Raw genomic sequence first — 27,275 nt, 5'->3', positions numbered from 1 at the left:
AAAGCAAGATCTGAGACTGTGGACAGGGTCAAGGGCTAAGGTAGCTAAGGGAAAAGCAAGATCTGAGACTGTGGACAGGGTCAAGGGCTAAGGTAGCTAAGGGAAAGCAAGATCTGAGGACTGTGGACAGGGCCAAGGGCTAAGGTAGCTAAGGGAAAGCAAGATCTGAGACTGTGGACAGGGCCAAGGGCTAAGGTAGCTAAGGGAAAGCAAGATCTGAGACTGTGGACAGGGCCCAGGGCTAAGGTAGCTAAGGTGAAGCAAGATCTGAGACTGTGGACAGGGCCAAGGGCTAAGGTAGCTAAGGGAAAGCAAGATCTGAGACTGTGGACAGGGTCAAGGGCTAAGGTAGCTAAGGGAAAGCAAGATCTGAGACTGTTGACAGGGCCAAGAATTAAAGTAGCTAAGGGAAAGAATGATCTGAGACTGTGGACAGGGCTAAGGTAGCTAGCTAGGGAAAGCAAGATCTGAGACTGTGGACAGGGTCAAGGGTTAAGGGTCAGCTAAGGTAGAAGGGAAAGCAAGATCTGAGACTGTGGACAGGGCTAAGGGCTAAGGTAGGTAAGGGAAAGCAAGATCTGAGACTGTGGACAGGGCCAAGGGCTAAGGTAGCTAAGGCAAAGCAAGATCTGAGACTGTGGACAGGGTCAAGGGTTAAGGTAGCTAAGGGAAAGCAAGATCTGAGACTGTGGACAGGGCTAAGGGCTAAAAGGTAGCTAAAAGCAAGATCTGAGACTGTGGACAGGGCCAAGGGCTAAGGTAGCTAAGGGAAAGCAAGATCTGAGACTGTGGACAGGGCCAAGGGTTAAGGTAGCTAAGGGAAAGCAAGATCTGAGACTGTGAACAGGGCCAAGGACTAAGGGAAAGCAAGATCTGAGACTGTGGACAGGGTCAAGGGCTAAGGTAGCTAAGGGAAAGCAAGATCTGAGACAGTGAACAGGGCCAAGGACTAAGGGAAAGCAAGATCTGAGACTGTGGACAGGGTCAAGGGCTAAGGTAGCTAAGGGAAAGCAAGATCTGAGACTGTGGACAGGGTCAAGGGCTAAGGTAGCTAAGGGAAAGCAAGATCTGAGGCTGTGGACAGGGCCAAGGGCTAAGATAGCTAAGGGAAAGCAAGATCTGAGACTGTGGACAGGGCCAAGGGTTAAGGTAGCTAAGGGAAAGCAAGATCTGAGACTGTGGACAGGGCCAAGGGCTAAGGTAGGTAAGGGAAAGCAAGATCTGAGACTGTGGACAGGGCCCAGGGCTAAGGTAGCTAAGGTGAAGCAAGATCTGAGACTGTGGACAGGGCCAAGGGCTAAGGTAGCTAAGGGAAAGCAAGATCTGAGACTGTGGACAGGGCCAAGGGCTAAGATAGCTAAGGGAAAGCAAGATCTGAGACTGTGGACAGGGCCAAGAGTTAAAGTAGCTAAGCGAAAGAATGATCTGAGACTGTGGACAGGGCTAAGGTTGCTAAGGGAAAGCAAGATCTGAGACTGTGGACATGGTCAAGGGTTAAGGTAGCTAAGGGAAAGCAAGATCTGAGACTGTGTACAGGGCTAAGGTAGCTAAGGGAAAGCAAGATCTGAGACTGTGGACAGGGCCAAGGGCTAAGGTAGGTAAGGGAAAGCAAGATCTGAGACTGTGGACAGGGCTAAGGTAGCTAAGGCAAAGCAAGATCTGAGACTGTGGACAGGGCCAAGAGTTAAAGTAGCTAAGGGAAAGAAAGATCTGAGACTGTGGACAGGGCTAAGGTAGCTAAGGGAAAGCAAGATCTGAGACTGTGTACAGGGCTAAGGGCTAAGGTAGCTAAGGGAAAGCAAGATCTGAGACTGTGGACAGGGCCAAGGGCTAAGGTAGGTAAGGGAAAGCAAGATCTGAGACTGTGGACAGGGCCAAGGGTTAAGGTAGCTAAGGGAAAGCAAGATCTGAGACTGTGAACAGGGCCAAGGACTAAGGGAAAGCAAGATCTGAGACTGTGGACAGGGTCAAGGGCTAAGGTAGCTAAGGGAAAGCAAGATCTGAGACAGTGAACAGGGCCAAGGACTAAGGGAAAGCAAGATCTGAGACTGTGGACAGGGTCAAGGGCTAAGGTAGCTAAGGGAAAGCAAGATCTGAGACAGTGAACAGGGCCAAGGACTAAGGGAAAGCAAGATCTGAGACTGTGGACATGGTCAAGGGCTAAGGTAGCTAAGGGAAAGCAAGATCTGAGACTGTGGACAGGGTCAAGGGCTAAGGTAGCTAAGGGAAAGCAAGATCTGAGACTGTGGACAGGGCCAAGGGTTAAGGTAGCTAAGGGAAAGCAAGATCTGAGACTGTGAACAGGGCCAAGGACTAAGGGAAAGCAAGATCTGAGACTGTGGACAGGGTCAAGGGCTAAGGTAGCTAAGGGAAAGCAAGATCTGAGACTGTGAACAGGGCCAAGGACTAAGGGAAAGCAAGATCTGAGACTGTGGACAGTGTCAAGGGCTAAGGTAGCTAAGGGAAAGCAAGATCTGAGACTGTGGACAGGGCCAAGGGCTAAGGTAGCTAAGGGAAAGCAAGATCTGAGACTGTGGACAGGGCCAAGGGCTAAGGTAGCTAAGGGAAAGCAAGATCTGAGACTGTGGACAGGGCCCAGGGCTAAGGTAGCTAAGGTGAAGCAAGATCTGAGACTGTGGACAGGGCCAAGGGCTAAGGTAGCTAAGGGAAAGCAAGATCTGAGACTGTGGACAGGGCCAAGGGCTAAGATAGCTAAGGGAAAGCAAGATCTGAGACTGTGGACAGGCCCAAGAGTTAAAGTAGCTTAGGGAAAGAATGATCTGAGACTGTGGACAGGGCTAAGGTAGCTAAGGGAAAGCAAGATCTGAGACTGTGTACAGGGCTAAGGTAGCTAAGGGAAAGCAAGATCTGAGACTGTGGACAGGGCCAAGGGCTAAGGTAGGTAAGGGAAAGCAAGATCTGAGACTGGACAGGGCTAAGGTAGCTAAGGCAAAGCAAGATCTGAGACTGTGGACAGGGCCAAGGGTTAAGGTAGCTAAGGGAAAGCAAGATCTGAGACTGTGAACAGGGCCAAGGACTAAGGGAAAGCAAGATCTGAGACTGTGGACAGGGTCAAGGGCTAAGGTAGCTAAGGGAAAGCAAGATCTGAGACAGTGAACAGGGCCAAGGACTAAGGGAAAGCAAGATCTGAGACTGTGGACAGGGTCAAGGGTTAAGGTAGCTAAGGGAAAGCAAGATCTGAGACTGTGAACAGGGCCAAGGACTAAGGGAAAGCAAGATCTGAGACTGTGGACAGGGTCAAGGGCTAAGGTAGCTAAGGGAAAGCAAGATCTGAGACAGTGAACAGGGCCAAGGACTAAGGAAAAGCAAGATCTGAGACTGTGGACATGGTCAAGGGCTAAGGTAGCTAAGGGAAAGCAAGATCTGAGACTGTGGACAGGGTCAAGGGCTAAGGTAGCTAAGGGAAAGCAAGATCTGAGGCTGTGGACAGGGCCAAGGGCTAAGGTAGCTAAGGGAAAGCAAGATCTGAGACTGTGGACAGGGCCAAGGGCTGAGGTAGCTAAGGGAAAGCAAGATCTGAGACTGTGGACAGGGCCCAGGGCTAAGGTAGCTAAGGTGAAGCAAGATCTGAGACTGTGGACAGGGCCAAGGGCTAAGGTAGCTAAGGGAAAGCAAGATCTGAGACTGTGGACAGGGCCAAGGGCTAAGATAGCTAAGGGAAAGCAAGATCTGAGACTGTGGACAGGGCCAAGAGTTAAAGTAGCTAAGGGAAAGAAAGATCTGAGACTGTGGACAGGGCTAAGGTAGCTAAGGGAAAGCAAGATCTGAGACTGTGGACAGGGTCAAGGGTTAAGGTAGCTAAGGGAAAGCAAGATCTGAGACTGTGGACAGGGCTAAGGGCTAAGGTAGCTAAGGGAAAGCAAGATCTGAGACTGTGGACAGGGCCAAGGGCTAAGGTAGCTAAGGCAAAGCAAGATCTGAGACTGTTGACAGGGTCAAGGGTTAAGGTAGCTAAGGGAAAGCAAGATCTGAGACTGTGTACAGGGCTAAGGTAGCTAAGGGAAAGCAAGATCTGAGACTGTGGACAGGGCCAAGGGTTAAGGTAGCTAAGGGAAAGCAAGATCTGAGACTGTGAACAGGGCCAAGGACTAAGGGAAAGCAAGATCTGAGACTGTGGACAGGGTCAAGGGCTAAGGTAGCTAAGGGAAAGCAAGATCTGAGACAGTGAACAGGGCCAAGGACTAAGGGAAAGCAAGATCTGAGACTGTGGACAGGGTCAAAGGCTAAGGTAGCTTAGGGAAAGCAAGATCTGAGACTGTGGACAGGGTCAAGGGCTAAGGTAGCTAAGGGAAAGCAAGATCTGAGGCTGTGGACAGGGCCAAGGGCTAAGGTAGCTAAGGGAAAGCAAGATCTGAGACTGTGGACAGGGCCAAGGGCTGAGGTAGCTAAGGGAAAGCAAGATCTGAGACTGTGGACAGGGCCCAGGGCTAAGGTAGCTAAGGTGAAGCAAGATCTGAGACTGTGGACAGGGCCAAGGGCTAAGGTAGCTAAGGGAAAGCAAGATCTGAGACTGTGGACAGGGTCAAGGGCTAAGATAGCTAAGGGAAAGCAAGATCTGAGACTGTTGGACAGGGCCAAGAATTAAAGTAGCTAAGGGAAAGAATGATCTGAGACTGTGGACAGGGCTAAGGTAGCTAAGGGAAAGCAAGATCTGAGACTGTGGACAGGGTCAAGGGTTAAGGTAGCTAAGGGAAAGCAAGATCTGAGACTGTGTACAGGGCTAAGGGCTAAGGTAGCTAAGGGAAAGCAAGATCTGAGACTGTGGACAGGGCCAAGGGCTAAGGTAGCTAAGGCAAAGCAAGATCTGAGACTGTTGACAGGGTCAAGGGTTAAGGTAGCTAAGGGAAAGCAAGATCTGAGACTGTGGACAGGGCTAAGGTAGCTAAGGGAAAGCAAGATCTGAGACTGTGGACAGGGCTAAGGTAGCTAAGGGAAAGCAAGATCTGAGACTGTGGACAGGGCCAAGGGTTAAGGTAGCTAAGGGAAAGCAAGATCTGAGACTGTGAACAGGGCCAAGGACTAAGGGAAAGCAAGATCTGAGACTGTGGACAGGGTCAAGGGCTAAGGTAGCTAAGGGAAAGCAAGATCTGAGACAGTGAACAGGGCCAAGGACTAAGGGAAAGCAAGATCTGAGACTGTGGACAGGGTCAAGGGCTAAGGTAGCTAAGGGAAAGCAAGATCTGAGACTGTGGACAGGGTCAAGGGCTAAGGTAGCTAAGGGAAAGCAAGATCTGAGGCTGTGGACAGGGCCAAGGGCTAAGATAGCTAAGGGAAAGCAAGTCTGAGACTGTGGACAGGGCCAAGGGTTAAGGTAGCTAAGGGAAAGCAAGATCTGAGACTGTGGACAGGGCCAAGGGCTAAGGTAGGTAAGGGAAAGCAAGATCTGAGACTGTGGACAGGGTCAAGGGTTAAGGTAGCTAAGGGAAAGCAAGATCTGGGACTGTGGACAGGGCTAAGGTAGCTAAGGGAAAGCAAGATCTGAGACTGTGGACAGGGTCAAGGGTTAAGGTAGCTAAGGGAAAGCAAGATCTGAGACTGTGGACAGGGCTAAGGTAGCTAAGGGAAAGCAAGATCTGAGACTGTGGACAGGGCCAAGGGCTAAGGTAGGTAAGGGAAAGCAAGATCTGAGACTGTGGACGGGGCTAAGGTAGCTAAGGCAAAGCAAGATCTGAGACTGTGGACAGGGCCAAGGGTTAAGGTAGCTAAGGGAAAGCAAGATCTGAGACTGTGAACAGGGCCAAGGACTAAGGGAAAGCAAGATCTGAGACTGTGGACAGGGTCAAGGGCTAAGGTAGGTAAGGGAAAGCAAGATCTGAGACTGTGGACAGGGCTAAGGTAGCTAAGGGAAAGCAAGATCTGAGACTGTGGACAGGGCCAAGGGCTAAGGTAGCTAAGGGAAAGCAAGATCTGAGACTGTGGACAGGGTCAAGGGCTAAGGTAGCTAAGGGAAAGCAAGATCTGAGACTGTGGACAGGGCCAAGGGCTAAGGTAGGTAAGGGAAAGCAAGATCTGAGACTGTGGACAGGGCTAAGGTAGCTAAGGCAAAGCAAGATCTGAGACTGTGGACAGGGCCAAGGGTTAAGGTAGCTAAGGGAAAGCAAGATCTGAGACTGTGAACAGGGCCAAGGACTAAGGGAAAGCAAGATCTGAGACTGTGGACAGGGTCAAGGGCTAAGGAAGCTAAGGGAAAGCAAGATCTGAGACTGTGAACAGGGCCAAGGACTAAGGGAAAGCAAGATCTGAGACTGTGGACAGGGTCAAGGGCTGAGGTAGCTAAGGGAAAGCAAGATCTGAGACTGTGGACAGGGTCAAGGGCTAAGGTAGCTAAGGGAAAGCAAGATCTGAGACTGTGGACAGGGCCAAGGGCTAAGGTAGGTAAGGGAAAGCAAGATCTGAGACTGTGGACAGGGCCAAGAGTTAAAGTAGCTAAGGGAAAGCAAGATCTGAGACTGTAAACAGGGCCAAGGGCTAAGGTAGCTAAGGGAAAGCAAGATCTGAAACTGTGGACAGGGCTAAGGTAGCTAAGGCAAAGCAAGATCTGAGACTGTAGACAGGGCCAAGGGTTAAGGTAGCTAAGGGAAAGCAAGATCTGAGACTGTGGACAGGGGTAAGGTAGCTAATGAGAAGCAAGATCTGAGACTGTAGACAGGGCCAAGGGCTAAGGTAGCTAAGGGAGAGCAAGATCTGAGACTGTGGACAGGGCTAAGGTAGCTAAGGCAAAGCAAGATCTGAGACTGTAGACAGGGCCAAGGGCCAAGGACTAAGGGAAAGCAAGATCTGAGACTGTTGACAGGGCCAAGGGCTAAGGTAGCTAAGGGAGAGCAAGATCTGAGACTGTGGACAGGGCCAAGGGCTAAGGTAGCTAAGGGAAAGCAAGATCTGAGACTGTGGACAGGGCTAAGGTAGCTAAGGAGAAGCAAGATCTGAGACTGTAGACAGGGCCAAGGGCTAAGGTAGCTAAGGTAGAGCAAGATCTGAGACTGTGGACAGGGCTAAGATAGCAAAGAGCAACAATTGCTGAGGGTTCACATGTGTCCAAGGAATTCAATTTTAAATGTTAGTAGGCACTCAGGATTGTATAGGTTTCTGTTGGCTGCGATGCTATGGACAATCACCACTTAAGACTGAAAAGTGTTTGTAAAGACTGAGATTGTAAAGTGTTCCCAAGAGCTAAGACAGTGTAGTTTTCTGCTTGACACTTTAGTGATAATCACATGATGCAACAACAGAAATGTCATTACAAAATGTTAAAGCAAGAATAATATCATCTTAAGACTCATGGATGGTATGCCATCATCACACGGTGCTGTAGCAGCAGTGATGTCAACATGAGATGCCACACAGAGAGTGACATCACCACAAGAACATGATACTACAGCAGGAATAATGTCACGATGCTACTGAGGAATAATGTCATGATGCTACTGCAGGAATAATGTCATGATGCTACTGCAGGAATAATGTCATGATTCTACAGCAGGAATAATGTCATGGACTAGTGCTACTGCAGGAATGAAATCATGTCATGACAATATGCTTCAGCAGGAATGATGTCATGATGTTACAGAAGGTATAATGTCATGTTGCTACTGCAGGAATAATGTCATTATGCTACTGCAGGAATAATGTCATTATGCTACAGCAGGAATAATGTCATGATGCTACTGCAGGAATAATGTCATGGACAAGTGCTACTGCAGGAATGAAATCATGTCATGACAATATGCTTCAGCAGGAATAATGTCATGATGTTACAGATGGTATAATGTCATGTTGCTACAGCAGGAATGATGTTACAGCAGGAATATTGTCATGATGCTACTGCTGGAATAATGTCATGATGCTACTGCAGGAATAATGTCATGATGCTACTGCAGGAATAATGTCATGATTCTACAGCAGGAATAATGTCATGGACTAGTGCTACTGCAGGAATGAAATCATGTCATGACAATATGCTTCAGCAGGAATGATGTCATGATGTTACAGATGGTATAATGTCATGTTGCTCCAGCAGGAATGATGTTACAGCAGGAATATTGTCATGATGCTACTGCTGGAATAATGTCATGATGCTACTGCAGGAATAATGTCATGATGCTACTGCTGGAATAATGTCACGATTTTGACAAGGCTGGTTGTATTCATTCATTTGATAATGTCACTTTAGATGTCCATCAGGTTAAACAATCACCTTATCACTAATATTACATGATACACCATCTGAAGTTTTGGTCGACATGTACAAACTTCTCTATTGTAAATCTTTTTTTCCGATGTTCTGTCAACAAAATTTTATTTTTCAGATTGTGAAGCAAAGGACTTGACTTCTGCTATATCAAAATGCATGAGCTGTGACAAGGACAGTAGTGGTTTGATCAGAGGGTTACAAAATCTATGGACATCCCACACAAACCCAAACCCAGTGATACCATGTCTCTCTGTCAGAAGTGGCTTTGACCTTTTCCTCAAGGTCATGAAGTTTCCACCACGATCAGAGATCATAATGTCTGCTATCAACATTCCATCAATGCCTTATATTGTACAAGATCATGGACTCAAAGTAGTGCCCCTAGATGTAAACATCGAAGATGTTGCTCCCAAACCTGATAAGATGGAAGATCTACTGACAGACAAAACTGTGGCCATTTTGGTGTCGCACTTATATGGCAAGATGTTTGACATGGAACCAACAATACAGTTTGCAAAGAAACATAAACTCTTTGTGATAGAAGATTGTGCCGAAGCATTTTGTGGCTTCAGTCATATTGGTCACCCTGATAGTGACATCTCGCTTTTCAGTTTTAGCGTCATCAAGCACTATACCTCATTCGGAGGGGCCATAGCTAAAGTAAGAGATCAGGATGTTTTTCAGAAAATGTTAGACCTCCATAACTCCTATCCAGCTCAAACAAATGGAGAGTATCTCAAGAAGGTTCTCAAGTATTCCTTGGTTTATATAGTTCTCAACTGTCCAAGTTTAATCAAACCTCTTGTTTACACATCTCGTAGCCTGGGAATAGACCACCAGAAGAAGGTGATCAAGATGCTGAGAGGGTTCCCACAGGATATGATGGCCAAGATACGACACCGCCCCTCTACAGCATTGTTGGACATGATGCTGGAGAGACAGTCTAACTTCTCCATGGCCGAGTTCTGTACAAGACGCCTCAAGGGGGAGTATGTGCATCACCGTCTGCCTGCAGACATTGAGGTTGTTGGGGCAGGACTTGAACACAACAACTACTGGCTGTTTCCCATACTTGTGGTAGGTGTGAAAGTTTGGAACAAAAGTCAAACAGGATCCTTCGCTACCAAAACAAAAGACAAAAAGAATTTGTTTTTCGGTTTTGCATGTGTTTATTTTTGTTGTTGTTTTGTCTCGTAAAGAGATTGACATTGGAAGCTTACCTCAGATAGGCTTATGACTTTGATAACAATGAATCTAAACCTTTAAGATAGTTCTTTCAGACAAGATTAGTGATAGTAGCCATAAAGCATATAATTATGTTGTAATTTCAGGACAATCCTGACAATTTTGTGAAACAACTCAATTCGTTTGGTGTTGATGCCTACCGTGGTGCAACACAACTCAACATCATTGAACCTGAAAACGGCAACTCTACAATGCATCCTGCTGCATCCATGAACCAACGCTACCCTCACGAGGCTAAGTATCTCATTGACCATGTTGTGTACTTGCCAGTCAACAAAACTGTGCCTTTCCATGAACTGGACCAGTTGATCAAAACCATCAAGATGGCTGTCAAGTTAAACAAGGCACAAACTGATTCTCACCAGGTCAAACTGGCTTCTAAGTTATAAGCTGTGATTACAGTATGTAAATGGATGTCAGTTTATATTGGGGTTTGATTTTTGTGTGTTTGAAACTTTGGAGAAATGCTGAGCATATGTGTATACTGAGCAAACATTGTGATATATGAATTGTCCGTGAATACACATTGAATTGCAGAAGTTGGTCACAAGTAAAAAAAAAGATATCCTTGGGATTACACTTTCTTTGTGTTTGGTTATAATCTGTTACCTCATGTAGATAAACATGTAAAGAGGACTTTGGGAGAGCTTCCCTGGAAGCACATCATGAGATTAAATCTCAGTATCCAATCATTTTGGGTCAATTCAATAACCGCTGAAAATCCTGAGTGTTAAGTGAATCAGATTAACCACACAGAAAATATAAATTACTGACATATCTTAAATATTTTATGATTTAAGTAATATATAATTGTCATTACTGGAACCATTATGGTAAAAGTATGATAATAGTTCTAAAAGTAATTCTAAAACAAGCTGCAAGCTGCTTCTGAGTGTTTGTTTAAACATTCTAAACAGCATCTGAGCATAATGATGTTGGAGCAGATGTTGTCAAGTGAGCAGTAAGATACACTTATGCATAACAAATATATATATATATAAACTGATCATTGGTGAATAGGTTTTGTATCGTGTTATTAGTTTTGCACATTACATTTACAAGATTGTGTGCACCATTTGCTATTGCATTATTATCAGAGTATGTGTACTGACCAATACACCCACGATCAAACCAAAACTGAAAAAAGGATGGTAATGATACATTGGAAACCTTAGACCTGTGATACATTTAGCTACAAAATGTGTTGATATAATATCTGACAGCTGTTCAAGAGGTTTACTCCCATTAGTTAGACATCCCAGTTGCAGGGGTGGAGATAACCCATTGCCCGACGTCCAAGTCCAGTGTTTTTTTCTGTCCGGCAAGCAAATTCGTATATCACACTGTACCGGCATCCAGTTGACTTTCCAATGTTAATTATGTTGTTTATTTAAAAAATTCAACAAGAAAACGGCCGGTATAGTGGACAAATTTTCAGGGCAAGTGATTTCACATGTGCCACTGTACCGGAGTACACTAGCAATTTTAAAGTTATTTCCACCCCTGAGTTGTCAGACATGCCAATTATCAGACAAAACTACATTACAACCTAGTCTTACCCACTGACATAATAAACCTATCCCATAGACTAACGAGCTGTTTTTACATTCGTGGCTAGTGGTTTATTTTAACACTAGTTATGATATTGTTACTTTTTGTACAGAAATACTTTGATCACAATACTAATTTTAATTGACTTACTCAATCACCAGCTTCTCCCAGTTTGTTTTCATAATGTTCACTTTGATCAAAACAGTATTATGACTTCTCTCAGTTTATGTTCATGATCTTCACTTTGATCATGACTATGGGGACCGATTTCCTCTACACCTACGCCCTATGATTTTGTTAGAATAGTATCTAGTAGTGTTTTTCTTCTTATGGATAATATTCCTCCAGAGGGATCATCATTTTTGAGTAAATGCAAATGCGACCCTTTTGAATATATTCTAAGAGAAATAACACAATAATCGTATTTTGGTCAGTTAATGATAGGTGGTGACTTTAATGCCCGTATAAGATGTAAAGATGAATGTGTAGATAGTAGTAACCTTGTTCATTTACCTGATCTTTCTACAGCCTCCAGTGTTCAAATGCCAAGACAAAAGTAGGGACACAAAGATAAATCCAGAAGATTTAGTTCACAGAGGTAGCCAAACCCATAGTATGCTGAATAAGATCATTTTTTTGTACTACTAAACATCCTTGTTAAATTATCTTAATTTGTTGTATATATGCTGAATAAAGTCATTATCCATCAATTTGGATCAGTCCATTACTTAATAAAGGTAACCATGCAGTGTACCCAGAGTCCAACCAACCATAACTTTTGTTGTTTTAACGTGTCTGACAAATGGGACGTCTAACTTATAGGAGGACACCGTTCAGGAGAGGGAGAATGAATACTCAGCAGCAGTGACATTTAATGACTTGTACATAGATGGAGTCCCTGTGAGGAGCTTCTGTATTTAACTCTCAACATTTCATCCAATAACTTAGAGGGCTGACTGTAAACACTTTTAAGCTACTTGTTAGACATTCAGCTTAATGATCATGCATTTCAACTTGTATCATGTTAATAATGTACTTTGAAGAAATAGGTTTGGATAATGTCCACAGGTTTATCTAGACTCTATCAAAAGCCAACACTTTGACCCCAAATCTGTAGCAAATGTCAGCAAAACTTCCAAAATTGTAATTAAAGATTTTCAATTCATGTTAATATCCTGCAAGTTTTGACTGCATAATGTGATGACCAAGACAAGCTGGTTGGTCCAATGCAGGGATGGGTGAGTGAGAGATGGCAGCATTGTCCTAGCTGTTCCTCGTCAGGTGTGAGCCAGGCTGACAATAATTTATATAGACCAACACAGCACACCATCAGAATACACTGTCATGGCCACGTCACAGACCATGAAAAACAGATTCCTTACTTTGTCAGCATTTACATTAGCAATACAGCTTGGAAAACCTCTTCCCTGGAATCTCCACTGGAAACTGACGAAAAAAATAATAAATAATAATAATCCTTCATATAGTTGATTATTCATTCCCAGAGTATGTTGACTGTATAAAACATCTGGACATCAAGACTGAAGGAATTGTTGCAGTCTCCTTGTGTATGATTGACTGAGCTAATATCTCATTTTTATTTCTAGAAAGTCCTACACTGGATTTTGATGTTAGGATATTAAGATTACTGAAATTGGAAATCATGTAGTGAATGATTCAGTCAAAGAGGAGTCATAATCTTTTTCATAATTTATCCAGAAATATTGGTGTATACAGCCTAGAGAAATACCTTTGAACCAGTGCACAGTGTACTGAGGGTTGTATGGATTTGTTATGTTTCATGAGAGGTGTTTATTGATCTGTATACATGGTCTTATGAACAGTTATGTTTTTGGTTGTTATTTAAATATTCATGTTTGAACCTGTGCCATATGTAGTGTACTGTGTGTTTCCCTGTGCTGATCACTTGAATCATTCACAAACAGCTTTTGGCCCTTTACATCTAAATAATTTCAATTACCCCATTAAGTGCCCCTTCGGGACAAGCCTTTGAAGATGCACCATGCTAAGCTTAAATATTTATAGACAGTCTGTATTTAGTTATGTACATAAAATATTTTGCTGAAAACTCACAAGTAAAAGGAGTATATAATTGCCTGGTAATTATTATCAAATTCGTCTTCGTTCCCTCAACATTTGGACTAAAAGTTTGCTTTTACCTGCTCAATCACTGACAATAAACTTGTTGTGTATGGTTTTAATATGTTCTTTCTCTCTTTCATCAGTTTTCCAAGTGCCCAGGGTTTGTACAAGAGTGAATATGGTTATTAAACATTACAATTGCAATCCCTGTATTACCTCCAAGAGCCCAATTCGGAGTTGATCAACAACTATACTTGAATTGGTTCATTCATTTTCTGACATCTAAGAATGCAGAATGAATTACATGAATCATGTGGATGGTGTTTTGTAAGGAGTATTGAAAGTGTCAGGCATTTAGGAGCTCAGTTTGACTGAATATATATGTGGATGAGATCTGTTGCCTTGTTTATATCGGTGTCTAAGGTGCTTTTTGCATCAGTTTGGACAAATATGTATCTGTATCATTGAGAAACATAAAGTGTGTCTGCATATTAGCTATGGTCATGTTGTGTTGGTGTGACCATGTGTGTGCATTAAGGCATAAACTAGAGAGTTGTCACATCACGTCACATGCTCAAATTTATCAACCTTGAATGGTGTGCATAATAACAGCTGTTGCCTAACAGAGTATCACATCATGTAAATATGTCAACTTAAGTTGAAGTTGCCAGTTAACCAAGCTCAAGCCGATCAATATTTAGTTATTTTGTGGTTTCTATGGTTTATCACTGCTGCAAGTATAAAGCTGTCAGCCATGGTCAAAGGTACTTAAGTTTGCCTGTGTTGTGTGTAACCACTCACTGCACACAACATGTATACAACACCTTACACTCACTGCAAACACCATGTATACAACACCTTACACACCATGTATACAACACCTTGCACTCACTGCACACCCCATGTATACAACACCTTGCACTCACTGCACATACCACGTATACAACACCTTACACTCACTGCACACATCATGTATACAACACCTTGCACTCACTGCATACACCACCTTACACTCACTGCACACACCATGTATACAACACCTTGCACTCACTGCATACACCATGTATACACCACCTACACTCACTGCACACACCATGTATACAACACCTTACACTCACTACACACTATGTATACAACACCTTACACTCACTGCATACACCTAACTCACTGCATACACCATGTATACAACACCTTACACTCACTGCACACACCATGTATACAACACCTTACACTCACTGCACACACCATGTATACAACACCTTGCACTCACTGTACACACCATGTATACAACACCTTACACTCAGCACACATCATGTATACAACACCTTACACTCACTGCACACACCATGTATACAACACCTTGCACTCACGGCACACACCACATATACAACACCTTACACTCACTGCACACACCATGTATACAACACCTTGCACTCACTGTACACACCATGTATACAACACCTTACACTCACTGCATACACCATACACCATTTCTTGTTACCCTGGCAGTCATTTCATTGGTCAAAGTTTGCAAAAGGCTAATCTGATGTAATCTGTAATGGGATGGGATCTTTGTTTAGAACAAGAACTGTGATCTGTTTTTAATAAGATATATATGAGAGTGTTGATTGACTGGATTTCTTGACAGGAAATCCATTGTGGAATTGCTCATCTGTTAATGCAGTTCACTCTCAGAGCAAAATATCCTAGCGACTCTGAAGTAAAGTACTATATGCGTTTGTGGGGAATGTTATGGAATTTTCGTTAAACCTTTCAGGTGATTTTTATGAATCATATCAGATGTCCCTTCAATTGTTGTATTGTAACTTACATCTGCTTAAGTGCCTTGTTATACAACTACTGCTTTGTATTCATAACGCCTTGTTAAGAAACAGAAATTTGTTCAAAATGAAAATATTCTTCCGTGATGGCCAGTACAGCTAGGGCATGACTTGGCTGTTACCTGGCAGAACTAACTGAAGATGCTTGTAGCGCTACGCAGAGTTTCGTGTGACAAACCTGGATATACTGTACAGAGAGGACTGGCCACACACTGATATACCTCATTCTCAGTGTTGTGCAAGGTGTAGGATAACAACAGGAAATGTTGAGTTTGTTCTGTTGTTTGCAACAAGTTGCATGTACAAGAGGTGTGCACAGTTCCTCTACTGCTGACAGGCTGGTTAAAGTATCCCACTTTCTCATCCATTACTGAACATATTTGACTTCATATTTGCAAACAATACACATTTCTACGCAAAACAATTTTATGTTTTACTCTTTGTGTTTTTATGTCTCAATAAATGGTATTTTTACACTTTTAAATGGATTTACTGTTGTTTCTATGATGCTTCGATAAAGATCAAAAGCGCCAACAGTATCATATCAGGCAATAAAGTACACTTTTTGCATTATGTCACTATGTCATTCTAGTCTGCCTCCTGGTAAACCTACCCATGGTAATCAACGTCACGATGCATGTCAGTTCTCATGACCTCGTACAGTCCACTACAGTACAACTAACTCCTAAGTACTATTAAAACTAACCTTTCTTGGTTTGCAGTTGCTTCAGTCAGCTCACAACACTGTTGGAAACATTATGTAAGTGCTTTAACTTTATAATAGTTCAGGGCAAACCTGTACTTCATTACACTATACATGGGGGCTCGACATTCATGCTATCACACTGGCCCGGGTTTAGTAAAATGTTGACAAGACCAGTGCAACTTTGATAAGTGCTATCCCGACGGTCTAGTAGATATATATTTAAGGCTGTCAGTATCATTGTACAGGTTTTGAACTTTCAAACAAAACCTAAATGAATGAATAAAAAGAACGAGTCAACACGACAACGTGTGAATGTATAAAGTTCTACAAAGCAAGTGCGAATTTGAATTTGACATTAAGAGTGCAGGATCAGTAAGAATCTGTAAGGACCAGTGATTTTTAAAAGTTACTGGTCCTGTGGTCTTGTTCGGGAATTTGGGTGACTGTCAAGCCCTGTGGGGTAGAGTGAATTTTATTTCTGAATTATATGGGCAGACTGATATAGTTGCATATGTAAGAATGGTCTGGTTGAGCAGATATCAGGACGGTTGGTCTGACCTAAAACAGTATCGTTCAACAGCCACTAGAATCTTTCGGAATGAACCTAGCATACCATCCTTCGTACATGAACATGGTTCGCCTTAACTAGTAGGTCAACAGCTTGAAGGCTAGACCATGAGAAAGCTTGAATTTGAAACCCATGGTCCCGAAAATATGCTCTTCAATGATGGTGAAAAAGTCTGGACTACATGACTTAAATAGTTTATTTATACATGCATACATTCACACAGAGTAATGGTGACGAACACACGACTACAACATGATTTCTACAGATCTTGTTTGATGTGTCAGTCTAGGAGAACTGCTGCAATGCTGTCTTCACTCTGAAAACAACAACACCATGCATTAGTTCAGCCATGTCAGTAGGCCAGGTGAGTTACAGAAGAAATCTGAGAAAACTATTGCTACAAGTGAAATGATCATCCTACAAGTTGGCCTTGCGCCTTGTGTCAACTTACTTGTCAAATAGCGTGGAGTCTTGTGTACCCAGCAGCTGCTGCAGGAGCTTCTGAACACCCATGTCCCGGAGTCTGGTCTGTCGATTGTATGCACCTAAACAGCAGGAACATCTCATACATTCATCAACTAACAGCTTGGAAAAAGACTAGAATAAATCTACTCCTGTTTTAGAAAAGTTTACAAAGAAACCATAAATAAGGCTATATTTTGCTTTAAGAAGTGTCTGAGAGGAAGTACTATGCCTACCCTCCTCCTCATTGCAGACCAGGTTGGAAATGCAGAATGTAGCAGCAATTTGTAGCTTGACATTGCTGTGGACCTGTGTGGAACATAAATATAAACTTTATGTAACTCAACGTTATGTAACTATGGATGGGGACAGTGGCACCTACATGATACGGGAATTGCCTCCCTTTACAATCACTACACCATAGATGGGGACAGTATTAGTACTATCTAGACAACCCAGGAGAGGCCTCCCTATACAATCACTACACCATGGATGGGACAGTATATGTACTATCTAGACAACCCAGGAGAGGCCTCCCTATACAATCACTACACCATGGATGGGACAGTATTACTACATCTGGACACAACCCGGGAGAGGCCTCCCTATACAATCACTACACCATGGATGGGACAGTATTAGTACATCTGGACACAACCAGGAGAGGCCTCCCTATACAATCACTACACCATGGATGGATGGGACAGTATTGGTACATCTGGACACAACCCAGGAGAGGCCTCCCTATACAATCACTACACCATGGATGGGACAGTATTAGTACATCTGGACACAACCCAGGAGAGGCCTCCCTATACAATCACTACACCATGGATGGGACAGTATTGGTGCAATCTACACAATATAGGAGTTGCCTCCCTTAACAATCACTACACCATGGATGGGACAGTATTACTAAATCTGGACACAACCCAGGAGAGGCCTCCCTATACAATCACTACACCATGGATGGGACAGTATTAGTACATCTGGACACAACCCAGGAGAGGCCTCCCTATACAATCACTACACCATGGATGGGACAGTATTGGTACATCTGGACACAACCCAGGAGAGGCCTCCCTATACAATCACTACACCATGGATGGGACAGTATTAGTACATCTGGACACAACCCAGGAGAGGCCTCCCTATACAATCACTACACCATGGATGGGACAGTATTAGTACATCTGGACACAACCCAGGAGAGGCCTCCCTATACAATCACTACACCATAGATGGGACAGTATTGGTGCAATCTACACGATATAGGAGTTGCCTCCCTTAACAATCACTACACCATGGATGGGACATTATTACTAAATCTGGACACAACCCAGGAGAGGCCTCCCTATACAATCACTACACCATGGATGGGACAGTATTAGTACATCTGGACACAACCCAGGAGAGGCCTCCCTATACAATCACTACACCATAGATGGGACAGTATTGGTGCAATCTACACGATATAGGAGTTGCCTCCCTTAACAATCACAACACCATGGATGGGGACGGTATTAAGTTAGTCATAAATCTGTGATATTATATTATGACTTGTGTCAGACAATCCACCAGAAAATGGAGCATTGTTAGTGTCATCTAGAAACTTTCTGCAAGAGGACTCCCTGTACAAACACCTAATCCTAGACAGGATCATGAACATTTATAGTGCATTCTGGGAGCAGCACAGAAGAAGACTCACGTTATCATCAAAAGTGAAATTTGCTGGACACCTTCCCCCAACAAGTCTGCGGGGGACAAATTCAACAGGGAAGACGTTATGGCTGACACTTCATACAAGGCATACCACTCACCATGTAAGACATGAGCTTCTTCAAAACATCTTCATTAGCCATGATGACATCCTTGGCACTATCTCCATCTGCGATGTTTGCCAGGATACAAAGAGTCTGGAAATATGTAAGTTAAAGTGCATAATCCACATAATAATAAAATCTAATTGGTGCTGCTAAAATAATATCTTCAATTAGTTTAAAGCTTTGTGATGAATGAACTCTTAGAAAGCTTCTATAGGACAAGCAATAGTGATCTGTGATTATTCTCCAATATGGGAAAATAAACTGTATTCATACACAGTCTGCATGGATATTTGCATGTCTGCATGTGCAGTGAAGCTAAGGAATGGCTGGTGGTGTATACACTGAGACCTAACACACTCCTGTATTTGTCCCGACTCCATGAAGACAAGCTGCACTTGAGTGCAGAGATGCCAACCCTGAATCTAATGAAAGTGGCGTCATGCCTGCCTGGAAGCCAGGCCCAAGTTGGGGAGTGAGCTCCGCCATTTTGTTTTACTTACATATGTGCTATGACATTCATTCGAAAGAACTTTGTTGTCAATAACACACAATATACACAATCGAGATAAAAGATCACACACTAAGCTTCCGAGTGCTTTTACCGGTCTCAAGTCAAATAAATCATCGGTAATTCACAATATTGTATACGTAGAAATATAATTCAGAATTTTTTCTAACAAATCTGAGGTTTTTAAAGACAAATCTGAAAGTGGATGTTGTATTTGAAAATCAGAGTAACTCCGCCAAAATCAGAGTGGTTGGCATCTCTGAGAGACTCTGAGTGTATTAGAGGGATCACATGCTTGACAACAAAGAGTGAACTAGCAAACTAACAAACCTGCTCCTTGACATCCACAGAGTGGTCTCCCTCCAGAATAAAGACAACGGCCTGCATCACCTGTTTTCCATACACGTTCATGATACTGTCGATGTGCTGAAATTTGGTCAATGTCTGTAAACATTTGAGTGAGATTATTTTGATATACTTGCATGAGTATGGCATCATCAAACACAGTCAACAAATTATATTCTAATGGACTAACTACAGGACAAGATGAAATGCTGTTGATGACCAATATGAGTGCTTGTTTTACTGCAGTTCACACTGTGGGTAGATTGGGTATGATTTAGGATAAGGAGTTCTTTATCACAAACATCAATTGCGGATTGGTAAATAAATGTTTTAAGCTTGTGCTTCACAATGCTACTCAATCTTGTAGATATTGCTCAAAGACTGCCCATATTTTGAAGCCGCAAACTGACATTAACAGGAGCTCATTCAATTTTGAATACATCAACAAGCATCAAACATGGGAAAAGAACAACCTTTTGTTACCCTCATTCATTGTTTTATACATAAGTGATTGTTGTTTCAATATTCAATGTTAACATTTGAATAATCTATTGTATATAAATATCTAAGTCATGGAAACGATTATTTCCTTAACTACATACTACAGGTGGCCAAAGCTGCACTGAGATGCCAGAGTTTAATCAAAATCTAGTTTCCATTATCAATTTTACACCACTGATCAGAAGAGAAAGATGGAGGAGAGAGTGAAAGAGTTTCACCTTCATGCAAATTCAAAGAAACTAGATTAAACCAAAATGGCATAAAACCCACTGAAACAGTTCCAACATGCTGTCCAAGAGAAGAAGGAAGGAAGCCCAGAGCCCAATACAAATCACAGAGTAGACGTCACAAAAAACTTTAACCTACTTGGCACTTCGGAAATTTCAAACCTACTGGTTTGTTTGACAGGAGATTCCTCAAAAGACCCAAAGTTTTCATTAAAATGTTGGGATTCTGGTCTGACAGAAGACAAAACAGCTGATCTGACCCCAGTGTCTCAACAATCTGAGTCTTCACTTTCTGGTCTGCTTGAAAGGCCATGTTCTGAAATATAACAACAGAATAAATGACAGTATTGTACACTGTACTCATTCATGTCAGACAGATAAGGACAACAAAGCACACAAACATGATGTTTTCATCATACAGTAACTGTCCACTGACATATGAAGTATGGTGGTATTTGTTTAATCATATATGATGCATGCCATCATACAAAAACTGATTTTCTTCCTCTATGAGTATGTAGAGGCAATTCACTCAACCACTCAATGTTAACTTGGAATTCTGAGAAATTTACCGTGGGAATTGACAACATTTGTGCTGAGACTTAAAAAAACACCCAAAACTATACTGAGAGAAACAAATAAAGGTATCACATGAAAATCCAAGAGTTCCTGTAATATTGTCCAGTTTTCATCACCAGCTTTGAATAGTGCTGTGGTGATGAAAACTGGAAAATATTACAGGAACTCTTGGATTTTCATGTGATCCTCTATTTGTTTCTCTCAGGCTATGTTGTCTTTTGCACACACAGGAAAGAAGCGAGAGTGTTGGGAAGGTAGCTGCTAATAGTGTGTTAGCTAGTATGGAAAGCTGACATATGTAGAGGACACTTATAGTAGGACTTATTACAGTGACATTACACTGGCATGTGACTACTGGGTGAACCATACACTAGTGTATCTAGTACCAAACATGTAGAATACTTTCACTGTGTCCTTCACTCGGAACATTAGCAGATTACATGGAAACATAGGTACACAATTGAAGGTGTGATGCTCACCATCAACCCCCACACCCCATTCAGTCTCAGTGGGGCTTCATTACGACTAGCAAGACTGGCTAGGATGTTGATAGCTCCACACTCAAGAATAGGCTGAAAAATAATAATTGAATAATACTTGAAATGAAATATAATACTTGGACGTCTGTCATTGCATGCCCCTCTTGGACTAGGGATGGCCCTTCCCAAGTTCTGTTGCCCTGCCCCTTTTGGATCCTGGGGGGGAACACTACATTAATCCTTAACTCAGCAGGATCTACAAGTGACCTATTCATCTACTCTAGAAAAAAAACAAAACCCTGCAACCGTTTATCATATTGTGAGAATGATAATTAGTATAAGTAGATCTAACAGTCAATTTGGGCTGCACATGGGTATGAGGTTACAACAATAGTTATGTTCATTTCTGCAAACAGCTGTCCTGAATGTTCTATAATCTACACAGTATGTATTGCAGAGGCAATTTAAGGGAGCTGAAATGGAAAGAATTAAGTTAAGTTATTCATGAAGGTCATTCTTAAAGGCTCAAAGAGCACAGTTATTTCACTTAACTTCAACATAAAATAAAAATTAAAATCTTGTTGATATCAATGATTGTATTCTTTGTATGGAAATCTTTTGAAGAACACACTGAAAGAGTTTAGTCACATTCCTCTGTTCTTCTTGCCTAGGGGAAACACTAAGAAGGGTACGGTTCCTTAGACATGGCAGGGTGCTGCTCCTGCTAAAATGCACTAAGAAGGGTATGGTTCCTTAGACATGGCAGGGTGCTGCCCCTGCTAAAATGCCTAGGGGAAACACTAAAACACATGGCAAGAAGGTAAGACGGGACATGGCAGGGTGCTGCTAGGAGAAACACTAAGAAGGGTAGACATGGCAGGGTGCTGCGCCCTGCTAAAATGCCTAGGGGAAACACTAAGAAGCAGACATGGCAGGGTGCTGCTCCCTGCTAAAATGCCTAGGAGAAACACTAAGAAGGGTTCCCCTGAAACACTAAGGCAGGGGCAGGGTGCTGCGCCCTCCTGCTAAAATGCCTAGGGGAAACACTAAGAAGGGTACGGTTCCTTAGAAATGGCAGGGTGCTGCGCCCTCCTGAAATGCCTAGGAGAAACACTATTATGTATTTCTCCTCATGAAGCAGCAGCATCATACCTCCTTGCTCGGGGAGAACTCCAGCAGCAGGTTGCACAGCGTCGATGAGGCGATGGCCACAGCTTCCTCATTGCCACTCTGCATCATCTACAACATTCCGCACACACACCTTAGATACTTCAACAACTGCAGAGCTAAACTCAGTTTTCAACAATTTCATTATGAACACAGACATAACGATTTCACAATCTTTATAATTCATGAGTTTAGAAATGCCACCATGACAAAGATATTACACAAGGCTAGAGAAGCTTGTCCAGGCCCACATGTTCCCACCTTGAGTAAGGGCTTCCACACTGCATGGTCCTGGAATGTCGTGCGGAGCTGTTGTACCGAGCGTGACAGACTGTGGAGACATCTGGTGGCAGCAATCTGAACCTTCATGTTAGTGCTGTTGATGGCGACTACAATGTGGTCCATCAGATTCTCAGTGGCAATCACCTAGCAGAAGTGAATATGGCTAGCTTGAATAGCAGATAGAATAGAAATAAGACAACAGAAGATAATTTGTGTCAAAAGCTTTATGCCCCTATGATATTAGTTCTTTGACAATTGATATTTGAGATTTCACGGTAAGATATGTAAATACATTAATAAACACATGTTGACATTTGACTACCTTCTTGCGGATGTCCTCATCATTGGCACCGAGAGAGGCAAAGGCTTTGAAAGCAGCCTGCCTCATTTCATTTCCCCAGTCAATGTCCTGAAAATGAATATTTGTGATATATATATATGTATGTTTCCTTACACAACATATAGCAATTTCCCCTTTCACTTTGATCATATCACACAGAACCTAAATTGTGGATCAACATATTGCCACACTTAACCCACAGTTGGAAACAAGGTCTGCAGCTGATTCCAGCATGCGAGTGGAAAGAACAGACCCTTCAATTGCTTCCTGGCAGTCCTTCCAGGTACTGAGTAAACTGAACATGATGGCAAGTCCAGCAGTGTGATGGTCATTCCCCTAGGGCTGCCATAACAAATGCTGTGCAGGTCTACTCATTGTTCCAAGTCCCGGGTCCGAAGTGCTCCTTCCAAACTTCAAATCTGAGAGAGTGAGTTTGCTTTAATACCGCTTTGTATAGCGTCCCATTATATCCCTGAATGTAAGTTTAACGTGGAAGGAAAGGTCAAAATAATCCAGGTCAAATAGGCCCCCTCAGCTGAAGCTCCACAACACAACTGATATCTGTCTAGCAGCTGAGACTTTGCTGACCGCTGCCATGTGAGTCCCTATTTTCCACTCTATAACATACTGGCTTTCTAAACAGCAAGTGGTAGGAGTGGTCATCAACAGGTCATTGAAACCTCGGTCAATGTCAGTTTCATCACTCATACACAAGCTGTGACATTTGTGAAACACTAACCATGGGTTTAAGAGGGTGAAGATGTCTAGCAAGGACTGGAAACAGCGCCAAATAGCTGTGTACTTGTCATGTTGATAACTCCATGTGATAATGTAGTCCAAGTAGAAGGCATTGTGATCATGGAGTTTGTGTAATGGGGTATTACTGTTTCCTGCTACCTCTCAAGCTCAACACTTGCTATAGCTTCTACAAACGCCATACACAGACCTGCTCTAAACATACATTCTATTATACTGCAAATGAAGAGTCTAAGCTGCAGAGGATACCTACTAGACTTGCCTAAGTGACAAAAAAATCACATGGCTTCAGTGAAAAGAGGTGAGGTGAAATGGGGTTTAACGCTGTACTTAAGAATATTTCACGCATATGACGACGTGCATGCGTGTGTATGTAGCAGTGTTTGTAATTAGTATATTGTTAGATTTTAAGGCATCATCATAGTAAACTTACATGAAGGAAATTGATGTCCTAAACCTAAATATTTAATAACCTAAATATAAATATTTAACATTTATTTTCCTTAAATAATGGTGTTAACTTCAGCACTTGCACAAATCATAAACTCATAGGTAAGCTTGGATAGTTTCGCCTTTTCATTGTATACAGGTTCATGGCTATTGTCACTGGGTCAGTAACAGGCTTGGCCTGGGATTAGGGTCTTATTGTTCTCTGGGTGCACATGATCATTTCACTCATGTAGATACACTGGTCTAAACTTTTGCTGGTCAGTCAGCATATGTCTTCTTCCTGCTGTCAACACATTCTCTGCACTAGAACATATAGGGTAACTTCATTGGATTATTACTTATCTGGAATCTTAGGTTTGGTTGCTATGTATTACAAGCATTGTTATATATATATAGCATATTTATTGTGCAGGGCTTATCACAGTACATCTGTGAGGCATTCCAACCTGCGTCCCTGAGATGAGGTAATATATTTAGGTTTATTTGTATGTGCATGATCTCTATATAAACATGATCAAGTGTAATAGGTTTTATCTAAGGGGATTGTTAAAGTATATATAGAAATGAACTGTAAATTGTAAAAGTATTATAAGTAATATCATTAAGTAAATCTACGTACTGCCTATACCCATGTGGTTTATGACTGAATTATGTATGTTCTAGGGCAGATCTGGACAACCTTGTAGTACTCCATTCGATTAAATCCCTCGAACCCTACAAGTACTCCCTTGTTTTTGAGAGGACCTGCATACCGCTGCTACATGTATATGTGGCTGCATGTACCATGTGTACCAGCCCAGGCTTAAGCTGGTTTTATAGTGCTTGCTCACTGAGATACCATGCCACAGTTTAGCATGAATACCCAACTCGGGACACATTATATACTGACTCTGAGTCAACCAGTCCTTGTACCCATTAATGCCGAGCACCAGGCATGGACCAACAAGTACCATATTTTAACGTCTTTTGGTATGACGTGGCTGGGGATTGAAGCCACGATCTAACGCTCTCTGGGCGGACGCTCTGACCACTACACCACGGAGGCGGTCTTCAGTGACAAGAAGAGGAGTACACGGATCATCCTGGATACTTGTGACAACCTCCAAATAGCTAAAGATGTATTAGCTATCTTTAAACGTATAACAAATATTTATAAGCAAGTATATACCTCGAACAGGGAATAAAAGTAGTCATTACCCATGACAGCTGTGACGAAACAACACAATAAACAAACATTTTAGCGGGAAAATAATATTTATCCTATCTCATGTCTTTTACTCTCTCTCTCATGATTGACAGCAGACTGTAAATTTAGTTTTTGGCCTCTATTGTACCATTCACTTCAACACCCCTCCTGCTCCCATTTCTGGACAGCCTGGTAGCCTCTGTGGAGCATGCCCTCCGGTTGATAAAGTGACTCTTTGTCTAGTCATTCTTTTCTTGTATTATTAATATACAATTTATAGTTCAAATTTTCAAATTTTTAAACTTCTTCTATCTCACATCTTGTACTTATCCCGTGGTTGGATGGTGGGCTGCAGATTACCCAATGTCTGTAGAGGATACAACTGCGGTGATGTGATCGCAATGCACAAGGAGGCCTGTTATGCAGTCAATCGGGAAATTGTGCCTATAACTCCTGTTCTTGTGATGGGTTGCTTCTTCAAAACCCCTTGGCGTTACACAGCACAAAAACTTCCAGGGAGAGGGCGCTCCCGAGTAAATGTGGTTTTCCGCCTTACATTTGTCACCCGACAAATGCAGCACTAAGCAAGTGACTTGCCTCACCCTGATTTCCAGAAAGCCCCAGTAAATTAAAGCCTTGCGACTCTAATCTGACCAGCCCCTGCTTTGAAACCATACCCACAGTAACCATGCAGATGAAAGGGAAACCAATTTGGTTAATGTAGGAGTATGTAATTATGTATATATAAGCAAGTGTATTTTAATTAACCACTCAATCTAACCCGCTTCACTTTCACAATAGCACGGTCACCCTTGCGCTTACGTTGTCTATTGTCTTTATTGTCTTGCCCCAGCCCCAGGCCCCTTAGTTTCAATAGCAGGGTGTTTTGTGGGTCAGCTATCATTTTCACTTCAGTCTGTCTGGTCACTGGTCATAGCTCACAACAGCTTATAACAGGTTAGTTTATATTTGGATTGTATATTTATGTCTTCATGTTTAGTGTGTATGTATTATTTCTTAGCTTCCTTTAAAGCATGTATCATGTTATGTGTGGTAAATATAAACCAAATTAACTATTTGTAATATGTAGCATAACTAGGTGTTAGCAATACTTAGCAATACTTTGTATGCAAGTATTTATTGCTGGTAATCCTAAATACCATTTCCCACGAGGATGTTACCTAACTTATAAATTATTGTGTAGGTAAACATAATGTGTACATCTACTTCTATAAACTAATGCACCTAACTTTGCATGTATGAATGAATGTATGTGTGATGAGATGAGTTATTAGAACAGATATTTTATGTACAGTAGCGTGATAATGTACAGATGTAGAACGTTACATAATATTGATTATGGATATGTTTATGTTCAGGTGTGGCAAATATATTTCCTGATGTTTGTGACGTCAAAGGGGCACAGTGCCATACACTCGGTGAGGGTTCTTTCTTATTATATTGTAAATAATTATGTTCTGTATTTGTATGATGCTACACGTGTATGTTGAAATATAAACATTATATACATATATACACACATGTCTGCTCTGTGACCTGGTTAATCATTAATGATTGTATTGCTTATATATGATCGTAGTACCTATTGCTAAGCCTCACATGTATTGGCCCATGAAGTATTGTAGCGTATTTTGATGCAATGTATTTATTTTTTACAGAGCCTTCTTCAGTTATTATTGCCACTAAACTGACATCTACAAAAACTATTTGCCTTTGTGGTATATACCAAACCACTCCGGTTACATTAACGCAACTGTTTTAACGTTCAGTTTCGAATGACATCAAATGGCCCTCGATCCTTAACTTAAGCTTAGTCAAAGATGTGTCTGGCAATTTAGAAGTGGAACACGTTGAAATCCACTGGAATTCGGTATTCATACTTCATTGACATAATTGCTCAAAGAGGTCAGTAAGCACCAT

At 42.2% G+C, this 27,275-nt stretch overlaps 2 protein-coding genes and 1 long non-coding RNA gene across 8 annotated transcripts in view; 1 reads left to right on the top strand and 2 right to left on the bottom strand.

Moving 5' to 3' along the window:
- The window catches only part of LOC124271792, a 36,309-nt gene extending 26,288 nt beyond the window's left edge, over positions 1 to 10,021 (top strand). For both annotated transcript variants that reach the window (XM_046706946.1, XM_046706945.1), the window contains exons 3-4: positions 8,328 to 9,289; positions 9,544 to 10,021. In XM_046706946.1, coding sequence (XP_046562902.1) covers positions 8,328 to 9,289; positions 9,544 to 9,846 — 1,265 coding nt within the window. In that variant the 3' untranslated portion in view covers positions 9,847 to 10,021. The remainder of the gene's footprint in view (positions 1 to 8,327; positions 9,290 to 9,543) is intronic.
- Positions 10,022 to 13,667: 3,646 nt separating this feature from the next.
- Positions 13,668 to 14,590, bottom strand: LOC124271791. Of its 2 annotated transcripts, none has more exons than XR_006897137.1 (3): positions 14,539 to 14,590; positions 14,303 to 14,404; positions 13,668 to 14,117 (listed from the first exon to the last, which is right to left on the bottom strand). It is a non-coding gene; the product is annotated as an uncharacterized LOC124271791 (long non-coding RNA). The 2 variants fall into 2 exon arrangements; XR_006897138.1 differs by lacking the exon at positions 14,539 to 14,590 and adding an exon at positions 14,437 to 14,532.
- Positions 14,591 to 16,404: 1,814 nt separating this feature from the next.
- The window catches only part of LOC124271790 (armadillo repeat-containing protein 8-like), a 33,230-nt gene continuing 22,359 nt past the window's right edge, over positions 16,405 to 27,275 (bottom strand). The window contains exons 11-20 of one of the 4 annotated variants that reach the window (XM_046706941.1): positions 22,925 to 23,011; positions 22,582 to 22,746; positions 22,306 to 22,392; positions 21,154 to 21,246; positions 20,235 to 20,411; positions 19,353 to 19,466; positions 18,509 to 18,604; positions 16,925 to 16,997; positions 16,678 to 16,771; positions 16,405 to 16,542 (exon numbers count right to left, since the gene is read on the bottom strand). In XM_046706941.1, coding sequence (XP_046562897.1) covers positions 16,512 to 16,542; positions 16,678 to 16,771; positions 16,925 to 16,997; positions 18,509 to 18,604; positions 19,353 to 19,466; positions 20,235 to 20,411; positions 21,154 to 21,246; positions 22,306 to 22,392; positions 22,582 to 22,746; positions 22,925 to 23,011 — 1,017 coding nt within the window. In that variant the 3' untranslated portion in view covers positions 16,405 to 16,511. The remainder of the gene's footprint in view (positions 16,543 to 16,677; positions 16,772 to 16,924; positions 16,998 to 18,508; positions 18,605 to 19,352; positions 19,467 to 20,234; positions 20,412 to 21,153; positions 21,247 to 22,305; positions 22,393 to 22,581; positions 22,747 to 22,924; positions 23,012 to 27,275) is intronic. The other 3 variants (XM_046706942.1, XM_046706943.1, XM_046706944.1) reach the window with 3 other exon arrangements.

Source organism: Haliotis rubra, unplaced genomic scaffold, assembly GCF_003918875.1.
Source record: "Haliotis rubra isolate DU_JTF1 unplaced genomic scaffold, ASM391887v1 Scf1632, whole genome shotgun sequence".
NCBI classification, from domain to species: domain Eukaryota; kingdom Metazoa; phylum Mollusca; class Gastropoda; order Lepetellida; family Haliotidae; genus Haliotis; species Haliotis rubra.
Note: the sequence above shows the minus strand (reverse complement) of the source record. Positions and strands in the feature narration are given on the sequence as shown.